This window comes from Pleurodeles waltl, chromosome 7 (genome assembly GCF_031143425.1).
Source record: "Pleurodeles waltl isolate 20211129_DDA chromosome 7, aPleWal1.hap1.20221129, whole genome shotgun sequence".
Lineage (NCBI taxonomy): Eukaryota > Metazoa > Chordata > Amphibia > Caudata > Salamandridae > Pleurodeles > Pleurodeles waltl.
In genome coordinates, this window is record NC_090446.1 from 1501393019 (window position 1) to 1501412603 (window position 19585).

General features: G+C 44.8%; 1 protein-coding gene across 2 annotated transcripts in view; it reads left to right on the forward strand.

The window, feature by feature from the left end:
- LOC138246590 (ly6/PLAUR domain-containing protein 3-like) overlaps nt 1–19585 on the forward strand; it is a 200549-nt gene that overhangs the window by 111012 nt on the left and 69952 nt on the right. Inside the window, exon 4 of one of the 2 annotated variants that reach the window (XM_069201284.1) lies at nt 2612–2758. The exons of the other annotated variant lie outside the window; for it this stretch is intronic. Coding sequence (XP_069057385.1) covers nt 2612–2758 — 147 coding nt within the window. The remainder of the gene's footprint in view (nt 1–2611; nt 2759–19585) is intronic. 2 annotated transcript variants of the gene reach the window in all.

Consider the following 19585-nt stretch of genomic DNA (forward strand, 5'->3'; position numbering starts at 1 on the left):
AATATAGCACACATGCAAAGATGGAATAAAAAGAAGAAATAAAGATATTTCTCCTAGTCAGACTAAGCTCATGAGGTACCGGATTTCAACAGAACTCCATGGCTACACACCTTTACAGATATAGGTTTGCCTCCAAATCCAAGGGTGAATACACAGAAATGCCCATTCACCACCCATGGAACGCCTCCATAATGCAAAGTAATGCAAGGCCGAGCAATGCACTTTGTTACTTTTTTTTTTAGCAAGCAACATAAATAACTATGTGAAAACCTTTTTAAATGCCTAAATCGGTTTTGCATTGGGTCTGCATTAAGAATAAAAATAAGCAGCAAAACATCTCTGTAAATCAAGGCCTAGTTCTTAGTGTGGAGGATGGCCTGCAAGAACAGTGTGGAAAAGATGCCCAGGAGAGGTTCCGTCACACACACACACAAATCTAGTAAAGGAAGGTGTGCATGACTACGTATTCAGCTTCTTTCTAGGGGATGTAACTCAAGGCAAAATGTTGTTAATTGACGCACATTCAAACTTTGAATCATCAGCAAATACTTTTTGGAGCACAGTGAAACATTTTGTCCATGTTAAGATGAATCTGACATTCTAAACAATTCCAACAAATCCCTAAGGTGAAACATAAAACTGCCCTTCAGACATTATGTGCTCTTGTTGATAAGGGGTGAGATGGTAGAAAAAGTGTAGTTAAGCACTTAGGGCCCCATCTACAAAGAATTGGCGTAGGGCAGTGCTGCAAGTCATTTTTTGCTCTGCCCTAAGCCAATTTGAAAGGGCATGTATCTGCAAGATACAGTGCATCCTTGCCCTTTCAGCCAGCGCTGCACACAAATTGCAGCCAAGCACCAATTAAGGCACCGCTACACCATGTGAAAAGATGGCTTTGTTGTTGGCATGATTGTTTTTGTGCAGGAAGGGGCACCTTTCTGCACAAAAAAACAATAACATGAGGCGTTTTCCTAATTCTATGTGTGCTGCAGAACGCAGCATACTTGAAAAGAGGAAAACATTAGGAGATATGTAAACATTTCTCCTTGTTATGCCTGCTCTAGGGTGGCATACGCTTTGCCTCTGCCCCAAATTTATAATATGTTTTAAATCTAGGGCATTGTCAAAAACCATGGGTGTTGAGTGGGAACATCCACAGCAATGCCCATGACACGCCACCCCGATGCAGTGTGAAGCAACGCAGAGACTTGCTGCGTTGCCTTACACCATATCTACAAGGCAATGTAAAGCGATTCAGAATGGCTTTGTTTGACCTTGCAGGTCTGGGTCTGCACTGTGCGCCACAGGAGCGTCAAAAAAGTGACGCTCAGGTGGTGCATGAAGGCTTAAAAATAAACCTGATTATGAGTGGGTATCACAAGTTAAGTGTTATTTAACGCATGCAATATCTATAAATAACATACCCCGTAGTATTGCTATTTATCAGGTGCAATAAGTAGCACCTATGCACGTAATCAGGTCCGTAATGGGAAACAAATTAAATTTCAAATATGAACAGGTATTCTAGCTTAGTTGTCATTATGGACCACATTTCCAAAGACATTATGGGCCTCCTTACAAGTCTGGCGGTCACATGACTGCCAGACTCGCGGTGGCAGTAGCACCGTCAACAGGCTGGCGGTGCGACTGCCATATTATGACCATGGCGGAGCGGCCAGGGTCATACCGCCGATACCGCCAGGCTGTCGCCAGCCAGCAGCCTGGCGGTCCGGGCGGTTGTAATCCGCCACAGCAGCGCTGCAAGCAGCGTTGCCTTGGGGATTCCGAGTCCCCATCTGCCAGCCTTTCCTTGGCGGTAAACACCGCTGTGGAAAAGCTGGCGGTAAGGGTGACTCTGGGGGCCCATGCACTTGGCATGGGCACTGCAGGGGACCCCATGATCAGCCACATCGCGCAATCCACGGCCTGAATTACGGGCAGTTCAATGCGCGAAGGGTGCTGCTGCGCCTGCTGCACCGCCACATTGCCGCCGGGTCCATCAGGAGCCGGCCGCAATGTTAGTGCCCTGCTCCCCGCTGGGCCGGCGGGCGGAAACTCTGTTTCCTCCGGCCTGCCCAGTGGGGATGTCGTAATAGGGCCGGCGTGATTCAGGCCGCATAGGCAGCCTGACTGCGATACAGCATTGTCGGGCGGCCTCCGCTGCCCTCCAATGTTGTAATGTGGGCCTATGTGTGCTTCTTGCAATTTAATTGAATTGGTCCTGGTTATAAATAGATCCTACTTAAAGGTGACCCAGATTTTCCTGCCTGGAACCTGATTCACAAAGATTTTGTTCTCAGTGGAGCTGTGACTTACTCCTGAATTTCCTGGAGTAAGTCACACCTATTTATGGAAGGATGCTTGTGACTCGGGCCCTTCCTAAAGTTAATTTGGGAGTAAAGCCCTGTAGAAATGACAGTGTAAATCTCAGTGGTCTGATGCTATACATTGCCAATGAAACAGAGTTTGCTCTATGGACCTCTAACATTGGTGCTACCAGTTTGCTCATCTATGTCCTTCCTAGTGTGCTGTGTGGTTGAGTGTTGCTGATATAAAAATGCTATGTTGGCTTGGGATGGTAAGCAACATGTTTCCTCTTCTTTCATTTCAGTCAATAGTTCTTCAGTTCTCGACGGACAGGAATGTTACTCCTGTATTAGTACTTCGGGCGAACAGTGCTCCTCCAAGAATGTTGCTGTTGTGAGATGCCCGGCTAATGCTCAAATCTGCTATCATGGGAGTGGCACCATAAGTCTAGGTAAAGCCTCTTCAACCCTCCTCAGTATCTTTAACAAGCACCAGAGATTATCTTGACAGTCTCCTTAGCATATCTAAGGTACCATATGTGTCACCCATCTGTATGTGCTGAGGTTGGGAAGGTGCGTGTCTGATTTTTTCCATCATTTTATTTGAGAGGGTCTAAACGTTATCATATTTGGGTTTTAAAGCTTGACAAATTTCTAGGCTCTTCAGTGGCTGTGATGAGGGATAGGGGAGGGGTTGTCCTGTGGCTATAACCATCTGGAAGGGTTTAATGGTAATAATTCCCTACACTAAATATAGCTAAATATTTGAATCTCTCCCTCTTTTAAGAAAGGTACTCAGTAATAGTACATTTGTTAGGAACCAGGAAAAATGGGAGAAGGGAAACAACACACAAGACACTGGTTTGGACTGGGGGCCACAGCAGCCTAGGATCATGTCAAAATCACTGCTTGAGTATCTTAAAGAGAGATAGAGAGAGGGGCAAAAAAACAATAAAGACAGAGATATGATACGTGACTTTGTATTGTACCACCAGGACTTCATCTGTTGTTCCGATAATATCCAAGTTTATCTCTCTGTGAGGCAGTAACATGTATGCCACAGCCATATCAGGAAACAGGCCTGGAGCCGAGTAGTTGAGCAGAGTCTTAGGGGATGTAACGATGTGCACAGCAGCTTTCTGGATGAGCAGGAAGGTTTTGATTGTTGCTGCAGGCAATGGTACCAACACCAATGCTACAGAGATGGCAACAGCAGCACCTTTGAGAGATTTACAATTACACAGAAGGAGTGGGAGCAAAGCAGGGAGCAGAAGCTAGAATTTAAGCTGGAACTAATGGAAAGAGCAAAAGGGAAAAAACTGGTACATGGGGTAGGGAGCCGAAAAGGAGAAAAAAACAAAACTGAGAAATTGCAAATGTCAAGTGATGAACTGACAAAAGTTAGATTTGCCGGGCACTTTCCCAGTGCCTGCACTGGCCTTTTATGTTCACGACCTATCATGTCCCAGAAGTCCCGGCCAGAACCCGGACATGAGTGCATATAACCTTACTTTAATGTACTATTCTCCATATTCGCCATACCTGACCTTTTCTGTACTGTCCTTGGAAGGTCTGAAACCTGCATGCCTAGGCAGAGGCACTGTATTTGCATTATCTTTCCTGATAGTCCTGACAGTACTCTGCAGTTGTCTCCCTCTACCCCAGAAGAATTCCAATCCATGGAACTATGCTAGGGACCTGGTTTCCTTGGATTCCATTAATGAAATTGAGAAACCTGCCAAGGGGCATGCAAAAAAACAAACTGACTTCCAAGCTGTCTCTAAGACAACATAACCTTTTCCAGAATGGAAATCTTACCAATATTGCTAAAGAAATCAAGGCTAGCCTCCCCTATATATTCCTGAGTGTCTTCTCTCCATACAGAAGAATGTGGTGTTTCTCTCTTCATAAGTGTTGGCATGTTACAAGACACATGGCACATTGGATGTATATTCCACCTTTTAGGCAACTCTAAATGTATTGTCCCACTTATCTCACAATAATAACAGGACTTGCAAATCTGGTTGGTAAACATGGGTGGGACCCAGGTAAATGAAGATGTTTTGCTGATAGCCAAACCAGTTCCACACATTTATATTATGGATTGGGTCCATGAGGGTTGGCAACCTGTCATTTATCTTCTGCCTTAACTTTAAAAAGATGCTGATAAGCCCTTTTTCTAACTTTGTCACTTTGCTCAAGGAAATGTGTAACCAGGTGAACTGCGGTGGAAAAATGACAGGCAGAAAATGGGGTTGGCTGGATACAAGAAAAGCAATAGAAATGTGACGTACCCATAAATGAGTGCAAAAAGCTGTTCTAGGTATACTCTTCCAAGGAAATCCAATTGTTACACTTTTAGGATGCTCCACCAGAAAGCATTGTAGATATTGTTTTTTTGCCTGGTTCAACCTCTCTGTCCACCTGTGGATGATATCTGGTTGTTGGAGATTGTTTGACTCCTACAGTCTTCTGCAATCATTTAAAGAAACAAGTAATAAGTTGATCTTGTCTGTGATAATGATGATAGGTAATCCACAAAACCTGAATATGTTTTTCAGAAGTATTTAAATGAGTTTTCCTTTTGGTGGGAGTTCTTTCAAAGGCACAGCATATTACATTTTAGTGAAATAATCCACCACCACCAATAATGTATTAAAGCCTTCAGATGGCGGTAATTCTACAGGTATTCCCCCAACAGGATTCATGGAGATCACAGACAAGGAAAGGTTGCAGCAGTGATGTAGGTTTGGCTTTTCATGAGTGCAAATTGAACACTGATGGATAAACACTTTGACATGGGCATGTTGGGCCACTGAAAGTTTCTTTAAAATAAGTCTTGTATCTTCTTTGTAATGTAATGTAAAAGAAATGTATAGTGTGTGACCTATTCACCCATGAGGGTGTCTAGGCAATGAGTAGGTAGAGGAGCATCAGACGAAGAGCCAGATCTTCACTCCAGAACTCGCTCCAGAGGTCCCACAATAGCAATTTGTGGCACAAATTCATGACCTCAATGGCCTGAAGTTGAAATTCCTGATGTGGTAAATATAATACTAAAATGGGGGAGTTCCCTCTTTTCTCCTATCCTTTAACTCTTTCTCTAGCCATTATTCACCACCGATCTATCCTTTTCTGACTATGACTTGCTTCATGAATTTTTCTACAATTAATTTTCCTTGTAGAGTGACTGATAAAATGTTATGAGCAGGCTTCTCTTCTTCTACTTCTTCCCCTTGCCTAGACAGCACATCAGCCTTTGCTTTTTTTGAACTGTACTGTATTGCAAATTTTATATAGCGCTTATTACCCCTATGTGGGGCACTAAAGACTTCAGTCTTTAGGTTAATTGATACGAAAACCAGGCAAAGAACAAGGCACATTCAAACACTTCATGGAGTGCAACTACAAAACCTTTTTATGATGAATTCATGATATCATCTCAGACAATGTTTCTTGCAGATTGTGTTGCCACTGTGTAAAAGCTTATTTTATTGCTAAAAGCTCCTTATCATATAAAGCATAGTATTCAGCATTCAGAAGTGGAAAGTGTTCTGGAATAAAATACCACTGGATGCATATCTTCCCTCTCAATCGCTATGCAACGGAGCAGCACCGATGGTCAATGCAGATGCACCAGTTTCCATGATGAACAGCATTTGTAAATTAGCATGTCTCAGTATAGGAGGTATTGTGAATGCTGTCATTAAAGTCTTTAAAGGAAGTTCCCTTATCTTGGCCCCAAACAAGAGGTTGTCCTTTTTAGGTCTTGACTCTAGATGCCGCGCATGCCATGTCTCGAACTGAGACATGCTGTATCTACATCACAGGCTTTAGCATGCCCATAGCCATCCCATTGATGGCACCAATGTCCTTCCCTTTTGCAGTATTCCCATTCATCGAGGGCATGCATACGCTTGCCTTTTGTGGCATTTAGCCCTTCCCAAGAGCGCCAGCCAACTACTGTTAATGTACACAGCAGCTATTGTTTAGCCATTGTTTTGGGACTACTTTTTTATTTTGTTCTGAACGGGTGACCATTCCTGCCACACATTAGGAGTGCTATTGTTCCTGTTGTTCAGTTTGTTTGGCTGCTTTATTTTCCTTGTCGGCTTGGATGATTAATATTACTGTTAGTGTTTTATGAGCTACGACATTGAGTCTGTGAGACTGGAAACATGTTAAAGCAACAGTGTTTGCTAAAGGGAAATTCTTAACTGGATTCTTGCCTGGAGTGACTCACTACATGGCGGTCTGAACATGAGCTTTAATTGCCCTCCTTTTTGTGCTTTTCTGCTAGTTGCTTGCCCTCTGTTTCTGTCTTTCTGCTCATTTCTTGCACTTTGTTCTGCCTTTCTGCTCATTTCTTGCCCTGTGTTTGTGCCTCTCTGCCCTTTTCTTGCCTTCTGTTTGTGTCTTTCTGCTTGTTTCTTACCCTCTGTTTATGTCACTTTGCTTGTTTCTTACCCTGTGTTTGTGTCTCTTTGGCCATTTTCTGCTCATTTTTTGATCTGTGTTTGTGCCTCTATGCCTTTTTTTGCCCTCTGTTAGTGTGTTTCTGCTTAGTTCTTGCCTTCTGTTTCTGCCTTTCTGCCTGTTTCTTGCCCTTTGTTTGTGCCTTTCTGCCTGTTTCTTGCCCTCTTTGTGCTTCTCTGCTCTTTTCTTGTCCTCTGGTTGTGCCTTCTTGTTCATTTTCTCCTCTGTTTGTGGCAATCTTCTAATTTCTTGCCCTCTGTTTGTGCCTCGCTGCCCGTTTTCTGCTCATTTATTGTCCTCTATTTTTGCCTTTCTTGCTGTCTGTTTCTACCTCTCTGCCTGTTTCTTGTTGAGTTAATGAGGTGTTCTGCTTGACAGTGATCAAAGTCTTTCATAAAGTGTGCTTGCAAAAATTCAGGACTCTTTCCATTTCCTTGACACAGGTGACTGTTGCCCATTCGATTATGGGTCTGACCTTTTCCTTGTCTTGTCTTGACACTTATGTCATCTTTCGGTATTTTAAATGCAGTTTGAGAAACACTTTTTTCCGCTTTGGCAAACAAAGAGTGATTCCTGAGCCTAGCCATAACTTCTTGTACATTGATGCATGCGGTTGAACACCTTTTGAATAAACAAGCTTGTCCTCCAGGTGGCCAATCATGAACATGTCTAATAAATCTCTAAGTATATTGTTCACAAAGTGTTCAAACACTGCAGAGTGATTACATAAACCTGTACCATGACCAGTACCAATAATAGTAATGCCAAATGTTGAATGCGGTCCACCACTCATCCTCCTCATGAATTCTGTCTGAAATGTATTGCCCTCGAAGATCCAGCTTTGAACAGATCTTGACCTCCTTTTTCTGATCCAAGAGTAGTGATATGAGGGGTGAAGATAGGATTTCTGAAGGTAATATCATTTAATGTGTAGTAGTCTGTGCACAGCAAATATTCCCCATTTGGTTTAGTGATAAAAGATTGGGGCCCCTTCATGTGCAGCAGAATGTCAGATAAACCCTCTATCAACATTTTCTTGCAAATATTGCTTTAACACTTCTTCTTTCATGGTGTGAGGATAGATATTTCTGTGAGAAATAGGTGTGCCTGATATTAAATAAATGTTGCAGTCACAGGGCAGGTGAGGGGGTAATACGTCATTCTCACTGATAGCTGGATTATTGATCACTTTTTGTACAGTTACGAAATAGAAGGTGCACTTCTTTCTGAAGGACGCAATTGTCCATGCAATACTGCGACCCAAAACTGAGTGGAAGTTCCCAGTCAATTTTTGGGCTTATGCTTTCTAAGCCAGGGAGTTCAGAGGATAATTGAAATTTTTGTACCATCAATAATATCAGAGTGTGGAATCAACATGGCCAAACTGACCAGAGCTACAGATTGTCTTGGTTTCTTTGCAAATAGCTCCTGATGTGAGAAACGTACCATCACTTCCTTGAATCTCCATGGTTTGTGCTTCATTTGGAACCGGCATCCCATGCTTTTGTTAAAACTGAGGCCCTGATTTATACTTTTTGGTGCAAAACTGCACTAATGCAGTTTTGCAGCAGAAGGTTTAGCACCGGCTTGCACCATTTCTGTTGCACCAACCGGGCACCATATTTATGGAATGGTGCAAGCCGGTGGAACCGGGGGGGGGTCTAGCGTAAAAATACATTACATTAGGAGGGTGGGGCTGGCAGTATGGAAGAAGGGGGTTTTACACCAAAAAATGACGTTAGACAGGTTAGAGTGAAAAAAAATGACTCTAACCTGCCTAGAGTCATTTTCTGACGCAAAATCATTCATACCACATGAGACTTGTCTTAGAAAAGACAGGAGTCATGCCCACCAACCCAGTGGCCAGCACAGGGGACCAGGGTTGCACCCAGTGCCTTGTAGGGGGGCCCATTTCAGGGCCCCCAAAGGCAATTCAAAAAAATAATACTTACCTGTACTTACCTATACTTACCTGGGATGGGGTCCTCCATCCTCCACTGTCCCTCTGGTGTGGGTGGGGTGTCCATGGTGCCTGAGGAGGGCACCTGTGGGCTTATTTCATGGTGTTCCACCATGGAAATAGGCCCACAGGTCCCCTAACACCTGCCCTAATCCAGACGTTCTCCTCCATCCGGTGCGTGATTTTAGCACGAGGGGATAAATATGGCACTAAGGCCATAGTCATTTTTTGCACAGGAACACCTATTTTGCATCTTATTGACGCAAAGTAGGTTTCCTTGTCCAAAAAATTACTTTAACTCCATAAATGTGGCGCTAGACGGGTCTAACGCCAAAGTATAAATATGGACTTAGTTTTGCACTGAATCTGCGTGAAAAAAATGATGCAAATTTGGCACAAAACAAGTATAAATATGCCCCTGAGTATCCATATAGCAACAGTTATCTCCTGAATTGTTCAAGGGGCAAGTCTGGAATGGTCCTTTGGTGGCTGAAATAATGCACGCATATAAAAATAGGCTGCATCTTGACAGACATTTTTGCACTTTTTCTTAGATCGACCAACATCTTTCAATAATTAAAGATGAGCTTTCCTGTTTATTGCCAACACAGAACATTTCAGCAAAAAAGGTCTGGGTTGCCCACAATACAATCTTTTTTTTTGCATCTGCATTCTTTTTCTTCCAAAGACAAAGATCTTTTTTTGCCTCCTGATTACATGGGTTGACTTAACTAGTCAAGCCATGTTTGGAGGATGTCCTAGTTTTTTGATTTTGGGGCGCTTTTGTTGTGTGTCAATTTGACATCTCAAGTGGTAATAACATGATGGGTAACTACTAATGACAGTCATCTTTTAATTCTTTTTACACCCTTGATAGGTGCTGCTGATTCCCCATTCCAAAAGGCGCCCACTGCCAGTTTCTTAAATTACCTTGGTCCAGATGTACAAACCCATTTAGTGGTTGCAAAGTCTGCAAGCCGCTCAATTATTGGCTTTTTGAAAGGTACTAAGCCCATTTTTCGATTTGGTAAGTTCTTAAAAAGTAGCAAAGAGGGTTCAGAAATGCATAACAAATGCCCATTTGGAAGGGACATGTTAGCGGTGCCCATTACACATTGCGATTTGCAGTGCTATGTATAAGTGGTTTGTGACCACAGTTTGGTTGCGAAGGAGTGAATGTAAACAAAATAGGTTTGGTAGTAGGTAGTGGTCCAGGGGACTGTAAAATGTTGTTAACAAGTTATTATTTATACAGCCCCCTACTGTCAGTCAGTAATAACCATCACCATGGTTTCAATGTCAATATTCACAGGCCATTGTTGTAGTTCATCACTGGTCAATAGTTAAGAATTATTGCCCTGAGTGTGCTTCTTTTTTGTTCATTCTCCCCTTATCTGTCTTGCCATTTAATTTTCTGTCTGTGCCCCTGTTGCTATGTGCCTCTTTTGCCACTACTCACTCTGATAGTTGATTGTCTGTCTTTCTCACTGTTTGTTTTGACACTGTTCGTCTTGTCATTGTCTGTTATGAGAAATCAGATTGTTGGTTGACTGGGGTGTGAGTCCTTCTCAACCAACAGCCACAGTCCCTTGCAGGGTGAACCACAGAAAGTCACCAATTTAACCTGTGCTTAACCCTGGGTAGCTTGGCGCAAAAAGCAGTCAGGCTAAACTTAGAGGCAATGTGTTAAGTATTTAGGCAGTAAACAAAAAGCAACGTAGTGAAAACACAACACAGCAAAAATCACATACCAATTTAGAACAATGCAGAAAAGTCAAATAAATAGTTTGACACGAAAACCATCAAAATCCAATCCGGATTTATGAATTTTTACAGTTTAAGGTTCAAAATAACAAGTCCTCCATTTTGGAAAATGGCCACTTGGGCACATTTAGCACCACAAGGGTCCAGGAGTGGATGGAGAGTCCTCTTGGGGGTTCAGGATCCACTCAAGATGATGGGAGTCTGTTATGTTCCTGTGACTCTGAACAGGAGGCCAGTCAAACTAGCCTGGAATCACTTCTGAAATCCTGGGAGCAAGTGAAGATGCTGGGCTCCACATCAGGGCTGGTCTCTGAAGGTACAAGGCAGGCTCCAGGCAGCAAAGCAGTCCTTCCAGGTAGAGCAGCAGTCTAGTAGAATGCACAGCCGGTCACAGTAGCAGGCAGTCCTCTGAGAGTCCTTCCGCAGGTCTGGTAGTGAACTGAAGAGTGAGTCTGAGAGCCCTATTTTTTATGCCCTGGTGCCCCGCTCCTAGAAGTTAAGAGAAGGTTCCAGAAAGTGTCTTTGAATTTCCAGGACTTCCCTGCTTCCCCTGTCTACTAGCTGGCTGCACTGACAAAGCAGGGCTGTTAAGCCTATTGTGTGGCGGCAGAGCTGAGTCTATTCAGGTGCAAGTGGGACTGTGCTTAGCTCCGCACCCCCCCCCCCCATCAGTCAATTAATGGCCCATTCGGTCTCTGCTAATCCCACTTTTGTGCGACTGTCTGGGGTGAATTCACAAAGTCTCAACTGTCAGTTATTCCCAGTCAGGGGATCTGAGGGAGACTGCAGGCACAGAGGGTTAGGGCAGGAAAATACCAACTGTCCAAAAGTGGCAGTTAGAAAACAGTGCAAATAGTGAAAATCACAATAGTTAGAAATGGGCCTAGGAGGAGAACAAAGCATATACTAAAAAAGTGGAATGCGAAAGTCAGTCTCTCACCTAGGCATGTGTAGTGTGTATAGGGGAGCTGGGAGATATAGAAAACCCCAAAGGTAAGTACTAGAACCTACCCCAGTGAGCAGGAAAGCAGGAATAAATCACAGTAACTTTACCAGAACACACACAGAAACGAGAAGAATAATTATGCAAAACCCAGAAGAGACTGCAAGACACAAACAGTGGAGTCCTGGACAAGAAGACCTGTGGAAGAAGGGGACCAAGTCCAAAATGCACAGAAGAGTTCAGGAAGAACAGGAGCCCCTGCTAACCTGGATGAAGGTGAAGAAGAACAACCACGGGTGAAGGAGAACAGTCAGTGCTGCACCCAAGAAGATGAAGTCGGGTTCCTGGAGGATACAAGTGATGTTCCACGTTGGATGGAGGATTGCAGTTGGGTTTGCGTCATTGGAGTCCGCCAACAATGCTTGGCATGTGCAAAGCTCGTGGTTAGCGGAAAATGGCACTGTCCAGGACCAGGAAGGACCAGGTGGACTCTACCCGGGGGGGTGAGCCAGAGGAGCCTCTCAGCAACTCAGAGAGCCCATAGAAGACCAGGCAGTGCACACAGGAATCCGACAGCACGGAGACAAGGAAGTTTCAAAAGAGGCCCACACAGCACTACGACAAAGGCTCCCACGTCGCCGGAGAATCACTCAGGAACCTGTACGTCGCAGGATAGAGTGCTGTGGGCCGGAGCTACAGGATGCACGAAGAACTTGGAGGAAGGATGCCAACAAGCCTTGGCAGCTGCAAAACACATGGTGCACTGAGGTATTTACTGTCTTGCGTGGGGAGGCAAGCTCTTACATCCACCAAAGTTGGACAATTGGAAGAGAGGACCATTGGGGCCACTTCAGTCCACCACCTATGATGTAGGATCCACACAGCTCAGCAGGAGAGGGGATCCACTCAGCTGGTCATCATTGCAGATGATCCCTGCAGAAGCAGGGAACTGACTCCTTCACCCTCAAGGGAGAATCCTTCGCACTTCTGATGCAGGCTGAAAACGGGTTGTCTTCAGAGGATGCACAACCAGGAAACAGTTGCAGTTGCTGGCAGGAGCCTGAGATACAATGTTGGAAAAGGCGTCTTGCTTCTTTGTTGCAACTTGTACAGTTCTTGGAGGGTCCAGATGCAGTTTCATCAGTGAGAAGTCGAATTGGAGGATGCAGAGGATTCCCAGTGGCTTGGGGAGGCTAGCCTGTAACACCTATTTCCAAAGGGAGAGGGTGTACCACCCCTCTTCCAAAGGAAAACCTTTGTTCTGCCTTCCTGGGCTCGAGCTTTTCAAGCACAGGAGGGCAGAAACCTGTCTGGAAGGTGGCAGCAGCTGGGTCTGCCCGGGAAGCCTCAGAAGTCTGTAATAGCAGTACTGGGGGTCCTCTAGGGAGCCCCCAGAGTGCATGGGACATACAACCAATGTGTGCAAAGGCATGGGGTATGATTCCTACACGTTTGATACCAAATATGCCTATGTTTTGAGTTACCATTATGTAGCTGGACATAGGTGACCTATGTCCAGTATGCGCTTAAAATGGCATCCCCGCACAAAGTCTGGGGAAATGGTCCTGGAGGTCGTGGGGGGACCTCTGCTAGTGCAGGGGTGCCCTCACACACAGGTACTTTGCACCCTGCCCTCAGGGCTGGAGCACCTGATATAGTGGTGACTTATAAGTTACCTGTGTAACTGTGCAATGTAAATGGCAGTGAAAAGGTGCTTGCACCTTTTCACACAGACTGCAAGGGCAGTCCTGCAGAAGACGTTGCATGGGCTCCCTATGGGTTGCAAAATATATGCTGCAGCCCATAGGGATCCCGTGGAACCCCAATGCCCTGGGTACCTAGGTACCATATATTAGGGACTTATAAGGGGGAACCAGTATGCCAATTAAGAGTAAAATACAGAGTTTTGGGAGACAGAGCATAATCACTGGGGTCCTGGTTAGCAGGATACCAGTGAACACAGTCAAGCACACTGACATCAGGCAGAAAATGGGGGTAACCCTGCCAAGAAAAAGGGTACTTTCCTACACCAGTAGGCAGAGAGTACCTCTATGGTAAATAAAGTGATGTGGTCCATTCCACCCTTTAAATCAGAATTCTCTCCCCAAACAAAGGAAAACTCTGTCCATAAGGACAACAACCAACAGAGGCCACTGACAGCTGTCAGTGTCAAGAGGCAGGCCCCAGGCCACCAAGGGGTCTCTCACCTCTGTGGTTTCTCTGAGTGCGGGCAGTAGCTCATGATGTAAGGCACCCTTTCTCCACTCTCCCTCCCATCAGTTCAGGGGTGATAACCTGAGACTGGTCCCTCAGCCCAGGATCTGTACCCTGAGCCCTCTCTCCCCCTTCCTCTCCATCTGAGCTTCCAAACCCTCCATCTGGGAGAGGTATATACAGATTTTTGTGCTTTTACTGCGCACTGGGTGGCAGTACCTCCTGGCTCTTCTGTCACCGGTGGCAACTCATTCCCCAGAAGCCAGTTTATGGGCGTCTGGTGACTAACAATGATCCTTGTCTGGGTCACATCCCTACCCCACTCCAGGGATACCAGGGACCTGGGGCAGACAAAGACCTGCCCCATGGGCCTGGGTTATCCTACACAGCTGACCGGTGTACTGCTCTGGGAAAACTAGCTTTTGTACTACCATGGTCAGGCTGGTGCAGGTGTCCCTCAGAGCAGTGACAGAGACCCCATTCACTTTGACCTGGTAGTAGTAACAACTTCCCTCCTCAGGGATCTCCAGTCTACCCTCTGAGTTCACTCTCCATCTAAGGGAGACTAGGCCATGTTCTATCTCCTGCCCCTGGGAACTAACTTCCCCTAAGTCCACATGGGACACTCCTGCTTGTGTTCTAGTTGAGAATAATCAAAGCAGTGGGGATGGAAATGGGGCGTCCTGGGCCACAGACCACCAGAACCTCCCTCCTTCTTCTCAGAAGGGACATGGGAATCCTTTCCTTTCCCCCTTACCCTGAAACTTGTCTGGGTCTCTCTTGACCTTCTCCTCACTGTGCTGAGGGAAACCTGAACCATCCTTCTTGGAGTCAGTCCCGGGTACCTTTTTGGACACTCTGGTGCTGACCCAGAGGTCCTACTCCTCGGCAAGCTTCCTGGAGTCAGCAAGCTTGCTATTTACCAGATGTTGGTGCAGCTCTTTAAAACAGGTGGTGAGCATGTGCTCCCTCAGAATCAGGTTGAACAGCCCATTGAAATCATCTACCTTGCTGCCCCTTACCCAGCCCTTCAGTGCCTTGCTGGCATAATATATGAAGTCCACGCAAGACTGGTCTGGGAGTTTGTCCATGAACATTTCACTGTATTTTGTCAGGGGTCAACCCAAATTTGGTAAGATGAATAGCCTTCATGGGAGCATACTTGGTCTGGTCCTCTATCTCTAGTGTCAGGAGTGTGTCCCTCCCTACTGTGGGCATGCACCTCCACAAACTATCCCCAGTACTCCTCTGGAACTCGGTGTGCCCTTAGGGCTACCTCATAGGCAGAAAACCATTTATCTATATCATTCTCACCCGATAACTGGGCACCAGGTTTTTGGTATGCAGACTCTCACCTCTCCAGTGGACACTGATGATTCACTGCCACCATTGCTACACTTGCTTGGCTTTAATGTCCAGCTCCATGAGTTCGAGTTCATGTTCCATTCTCTTCTCCTTCAAGGCTCTTTGAGCCTCTAACTTTAGTTTGGCTATCTCCAGCTTGAGCTTTCTTTCTTCCCTCAAGTCCTAGATATACACTTGTTACAGGCCTCTGGAAGACACACTGCTCCCTGCCTCGTCCCAGGTATACTGATTCTCCTGGGGGCAGCTCTAGGTTCTCCTCCGGGTTCTCATCCTTAGGATGTTTACTTAAATTTAGAAAAAAATAAAAACAGCCAATGGAGAGTAAGGAGAATTTTTTTAGAAATCAGTTCTGATGCCAAATTATGTGGGTTTTTTGTGTAACACAAATCACTGTGTGGCACTGCACAAACACAAGTCCTGTTCCATACCACTGAACACCAGTTTCAGAAAGTGGATTGTTGGTTCACTGGGGTGTGAGCCCTGGTCAAGCAGAAGTAACAATCTCTTGAAGGGTGAACCATGAAAAGGCACTAATTTAACCTGTGCTTAAACCTGGGTAGCTTGGTACAAAAAACATTCAGGCTAAACTCAGAGGCAATGTGTTACGTATTTATGCAGTAAACAAGCAACACAGTGAACACACAACATAATAAAAATTACAAACCAATTTAGAAAATAGAGAAAAGTTTAATAAATGATTTGACACTAAAACCATCAAACTCCAATTAGTAGAACCAGATTCATAAATTTTTAAAGTTTAGGTTTCTGTCGAGTACTAACATGTTTGCCCCACGGGGACACAATGTTGACCCAAGTTGCTTGATCCCAACTCCACCTAGATGTTGCGTGCCTCCCACTGACTTGTAGGTTATCAGCACAGAAATGTTCCAGGGAAAAGGGGATGGATGAGAGAGAGAGAGAAACACAGACATTGCCTGGCAGGAACAGGATGGCTAGCGGTGGTCTACGCAGATCAGGTATCTCCTATGATGTATAAAACATTAGTCAAATAGCACTTTTCATGTAACCGATATACTAAAACTACTCTTTGCCAATTCTACAAACTAGGTGTACCCGTTTTGATGGCTCTCCCCTCTCTCTAGGGATCTTCAAGAAACAGTATGGAACCTGCAACCAGATACAAATTTAGCCTTCTATACTAAGTACATGAATTCCCTCCTTGTTCCCAAGTTAATGTGGCCCCACTGGAAGACCTTCATAAAGTGTTCCAGAAATTCAGTGTATGTCTTGCTCATTGGGTCTTGATGAAAATCTTTAAAACAAAGTCACTCTCGCAATCAAAGACATATTACAGATGATAATGAAGGAAAATCAATTCTTAGGTATTTAGATTTCTCAAATATTCAGGATTAATCAGTGCAGCGTGCTAGTATAGGAAAGAACACAGTTCAGTGTTTCAACCACACTGAGAACATACGGTTAATATGCTAAAGCTCACTTTCGGATGTAATTGGTGTCATCACTGTTACATCACAGTGACAATTGAACATGGGAATAACAGACCTTTGATTTGCGTTTTAAAACTGGCGTGTGCCAAGCACTGAGTGTTCTTTATCATAGGCTATGATCAGTATCACAAAAATGCTACATAAAACTCAACTGTAACAAACATGTTAATAGTAGATCGTTAAAATGACAGTTGTCCAACACACACTCAAATCTGTACTGTCATTGCAAGCTGACAACAATGAGCCTTATAATTCGGCAGACGGCAAGTATTAAAGTAAACATTCCCTTCCAGTGCACCCTGCCCATCTGAACATCCGGCAATCGACTATCAAAGGTAACCAGTAAGAGGCCTTTCAAGTACGTGCAGTATGGTACCACCTTTTATGATGCTAATCTTCTTCATCTCTTCTTTTCTAGGATCAGTATTCGTGACGCTGGGCTGTGGAATTGACGATCCAGGTACAAGCACGGAGGAGCAGAGAATGCAACTCTGCATCTGAAGACCTCTGACAGCAAGCAATCACCTCAAGAATAATTTGGCTTTAAATACCTGCTGCACCTAGCTACACCCACCATACCCAGTCTGAGCCATGAGGCAGCTGTACCTGGCCACACCCAGTCTGAGTCATGAAGATGCCACAAGCTCAGGCAACAAGTTGACACGTGCCCCAGATTTCTACATGAGTTATAAAACAAGCATTGGCTCAAGAACACATTTCTCAAACACAACGAAAACCATTGGCCAATGCAAGGGCAGGTGATTTGCTTAGGGGCACACGTTACTAAATGCCAGCAGGCCAGACAGGTTCAAAATAACAAGTCCTCGGTTTTGGAAAATTGCCACCTGAGCACATTTACCACCACAACCAAGGGTCCAGGAATGGATGGAGACCTCTTGGGGGTTCAAGATTCACTCAGGCTGGGTACTGGTTCAAAATGGTGGGTGTCTGTTATGTCTCTGTGGCTCTAAACAGGAGGCCAGCTGAACTAGCACTTGGAGTCACTTCTGAAGTCCTGGGTGCAAATGAAGATGCTGGGCTTCACAGCAGGGCTGGCCTCTGAAGCTTCAAGGCAGGCTCCAGGCAGCAAAGTATCCTTCCAGATACAGGAGCAGTCTAGTAGAATGCACAGCGGGTCACAGCAAGTGACAGCAGTAAGCAGTCCTCTGGGAGTGCTTCCGCAGGTCCAGTAGTGAACTGAAGAGTGGGCCTGAGAACCCTATTTTGATGTCCTGGTGCCCTGCTTTTAGAAGTTGGGAGAAGGTTCCAGAAGGCTTCTTTGACGTTCCAGGATTTTCCTGCGTCTCCTGTCCTGGCTCCTAAGTGGCTGCACTGACAATACAGTGCTATTAAGCCTATTGTTTATTGGCAGAGATTAGCCTATTCAGGTGCAAATGAGGCTGTTCTTACCTCCGCCCCCATCTAGTCAGTTAATGACCCATTCAGGCACTGTTAATCCCACTATTGTGTGACTATCTGGAGTGAATTTACAAAATCTCAACTGTCAATTATACCAAGTCATGGGCTCTAAGGCAAACTGCAAGCACAGAGGACTAAGGGCAGGAAAATGCCAACTGTCTAAAAGAGGCAGTTTGAATTAATGATAAATCTGACTTTATCATTAAAGATCATTTTTCATTACAAGTTCATAGATACCAAACTGGAAAATTAACTCCCCTGGTTTAGGAATTACAGCTAATTAAATATAATAAGGAATCCCTAATGTTATCCTATGGGATGGTTAGGTCTCACAGTAGTAAACAAATGCATTTGTGGGTTTTTCACTTCTAGGACAGGTAAGAAACTAAGTACATGCCCTTCCTTTTAATTACACAGCAGCCTGCCTTATGGGCTACCTAGGGCCTACCTTAGGAGTGACTTACATATAACAAAATGGGAGTTTAATGCTTGGCAAGGGGTTTTAAATGCCAACATGGCAGTGGGACACTGCCCTCAGGCTGCAATGGCAGGCCTGGGACACATTTTAGGGTGCTGCATAAGTATGTGGCAGAATAAGTGCTGCAGGCCTACTGGTAGCATTTAGTTTTCAGGCCCTTGGTATATGGTATACCATTCTTCAAGGGTCATACATGTAAATTAAATATACCAATCAGGTATATGCCAAGCAAATCATGTTTTAGGGAGAGAGCCCAAGCACTTTAGCCCTGCTTAGCAATGGTAAAGTGAATTGAGTCCTAGGGCCAACAAGTAAAAATCCAGGAAAAAGTAGGCGGAGGAAGGCAAAAAAGTTTCAGAGCGACCCTATATAGGGGCCATTTCCGAAATCTCTCTTCAATTTCATTTCCATGTCTGTCTTCTTTGTGGCCTTCCCTCTGTCTTCATAATATCACTTTCATTGCTTTCTCTTTTTTTGTGCGTTTCTCTCTGTTTTATTTATCTTGCCGTTGTTACTCTATTTTCCACCTCTTTTTGTTATTTTTCTTTTTTTCTTCTGCTGTTTTTCCAGATATTTTGCTCTCACTCGTGTCCATTGCTCTTTAACTGCTCCTCTTTCGTTTCCCACTCTCCCCCTTCCTGTACCCCTCCCAGACCTGCCCACTGCCCTCTATACTTCACCTCCTACAAGGACCTATTTAATGGTTGCGGAAGCACCATATTGTCATATATTCCAGGACACTGTCAGGTGCACCAACACCACACACGCTGCAGCCGGCTACATGGAGCAGCTCACCTTCAATCTGCAACTAACTTTACTTTCTGTAGAACTCTCATATGCAGACCACCAGGATCATGCACTGACTTTGCCAGCGACTTTACAGACATCCTTGTGCCCCTCACTATCAACTCTAGCTCTTTTTTTTCTCCTTGGAGCCCTAAACTTTCACATAGGTAACCACACCGACCCAAGTTTGATCAGCTGCCTGGAAAATTTCAACAACTTTTGTCTTGCCCAGCACGTCACCGTATACACCAATGCTGCTGGGCTCCTTCTAGACCCAATTTTTCCCTCATAAAAATAACATCACTGTTGACAAGCCATCATCTATGAACTACATAGACCATGTCCTAGCCAGTTTCAGCACTCCCATCCCGAGCCACAGCAGACCCACCTCCTGTGGAGCTGCCC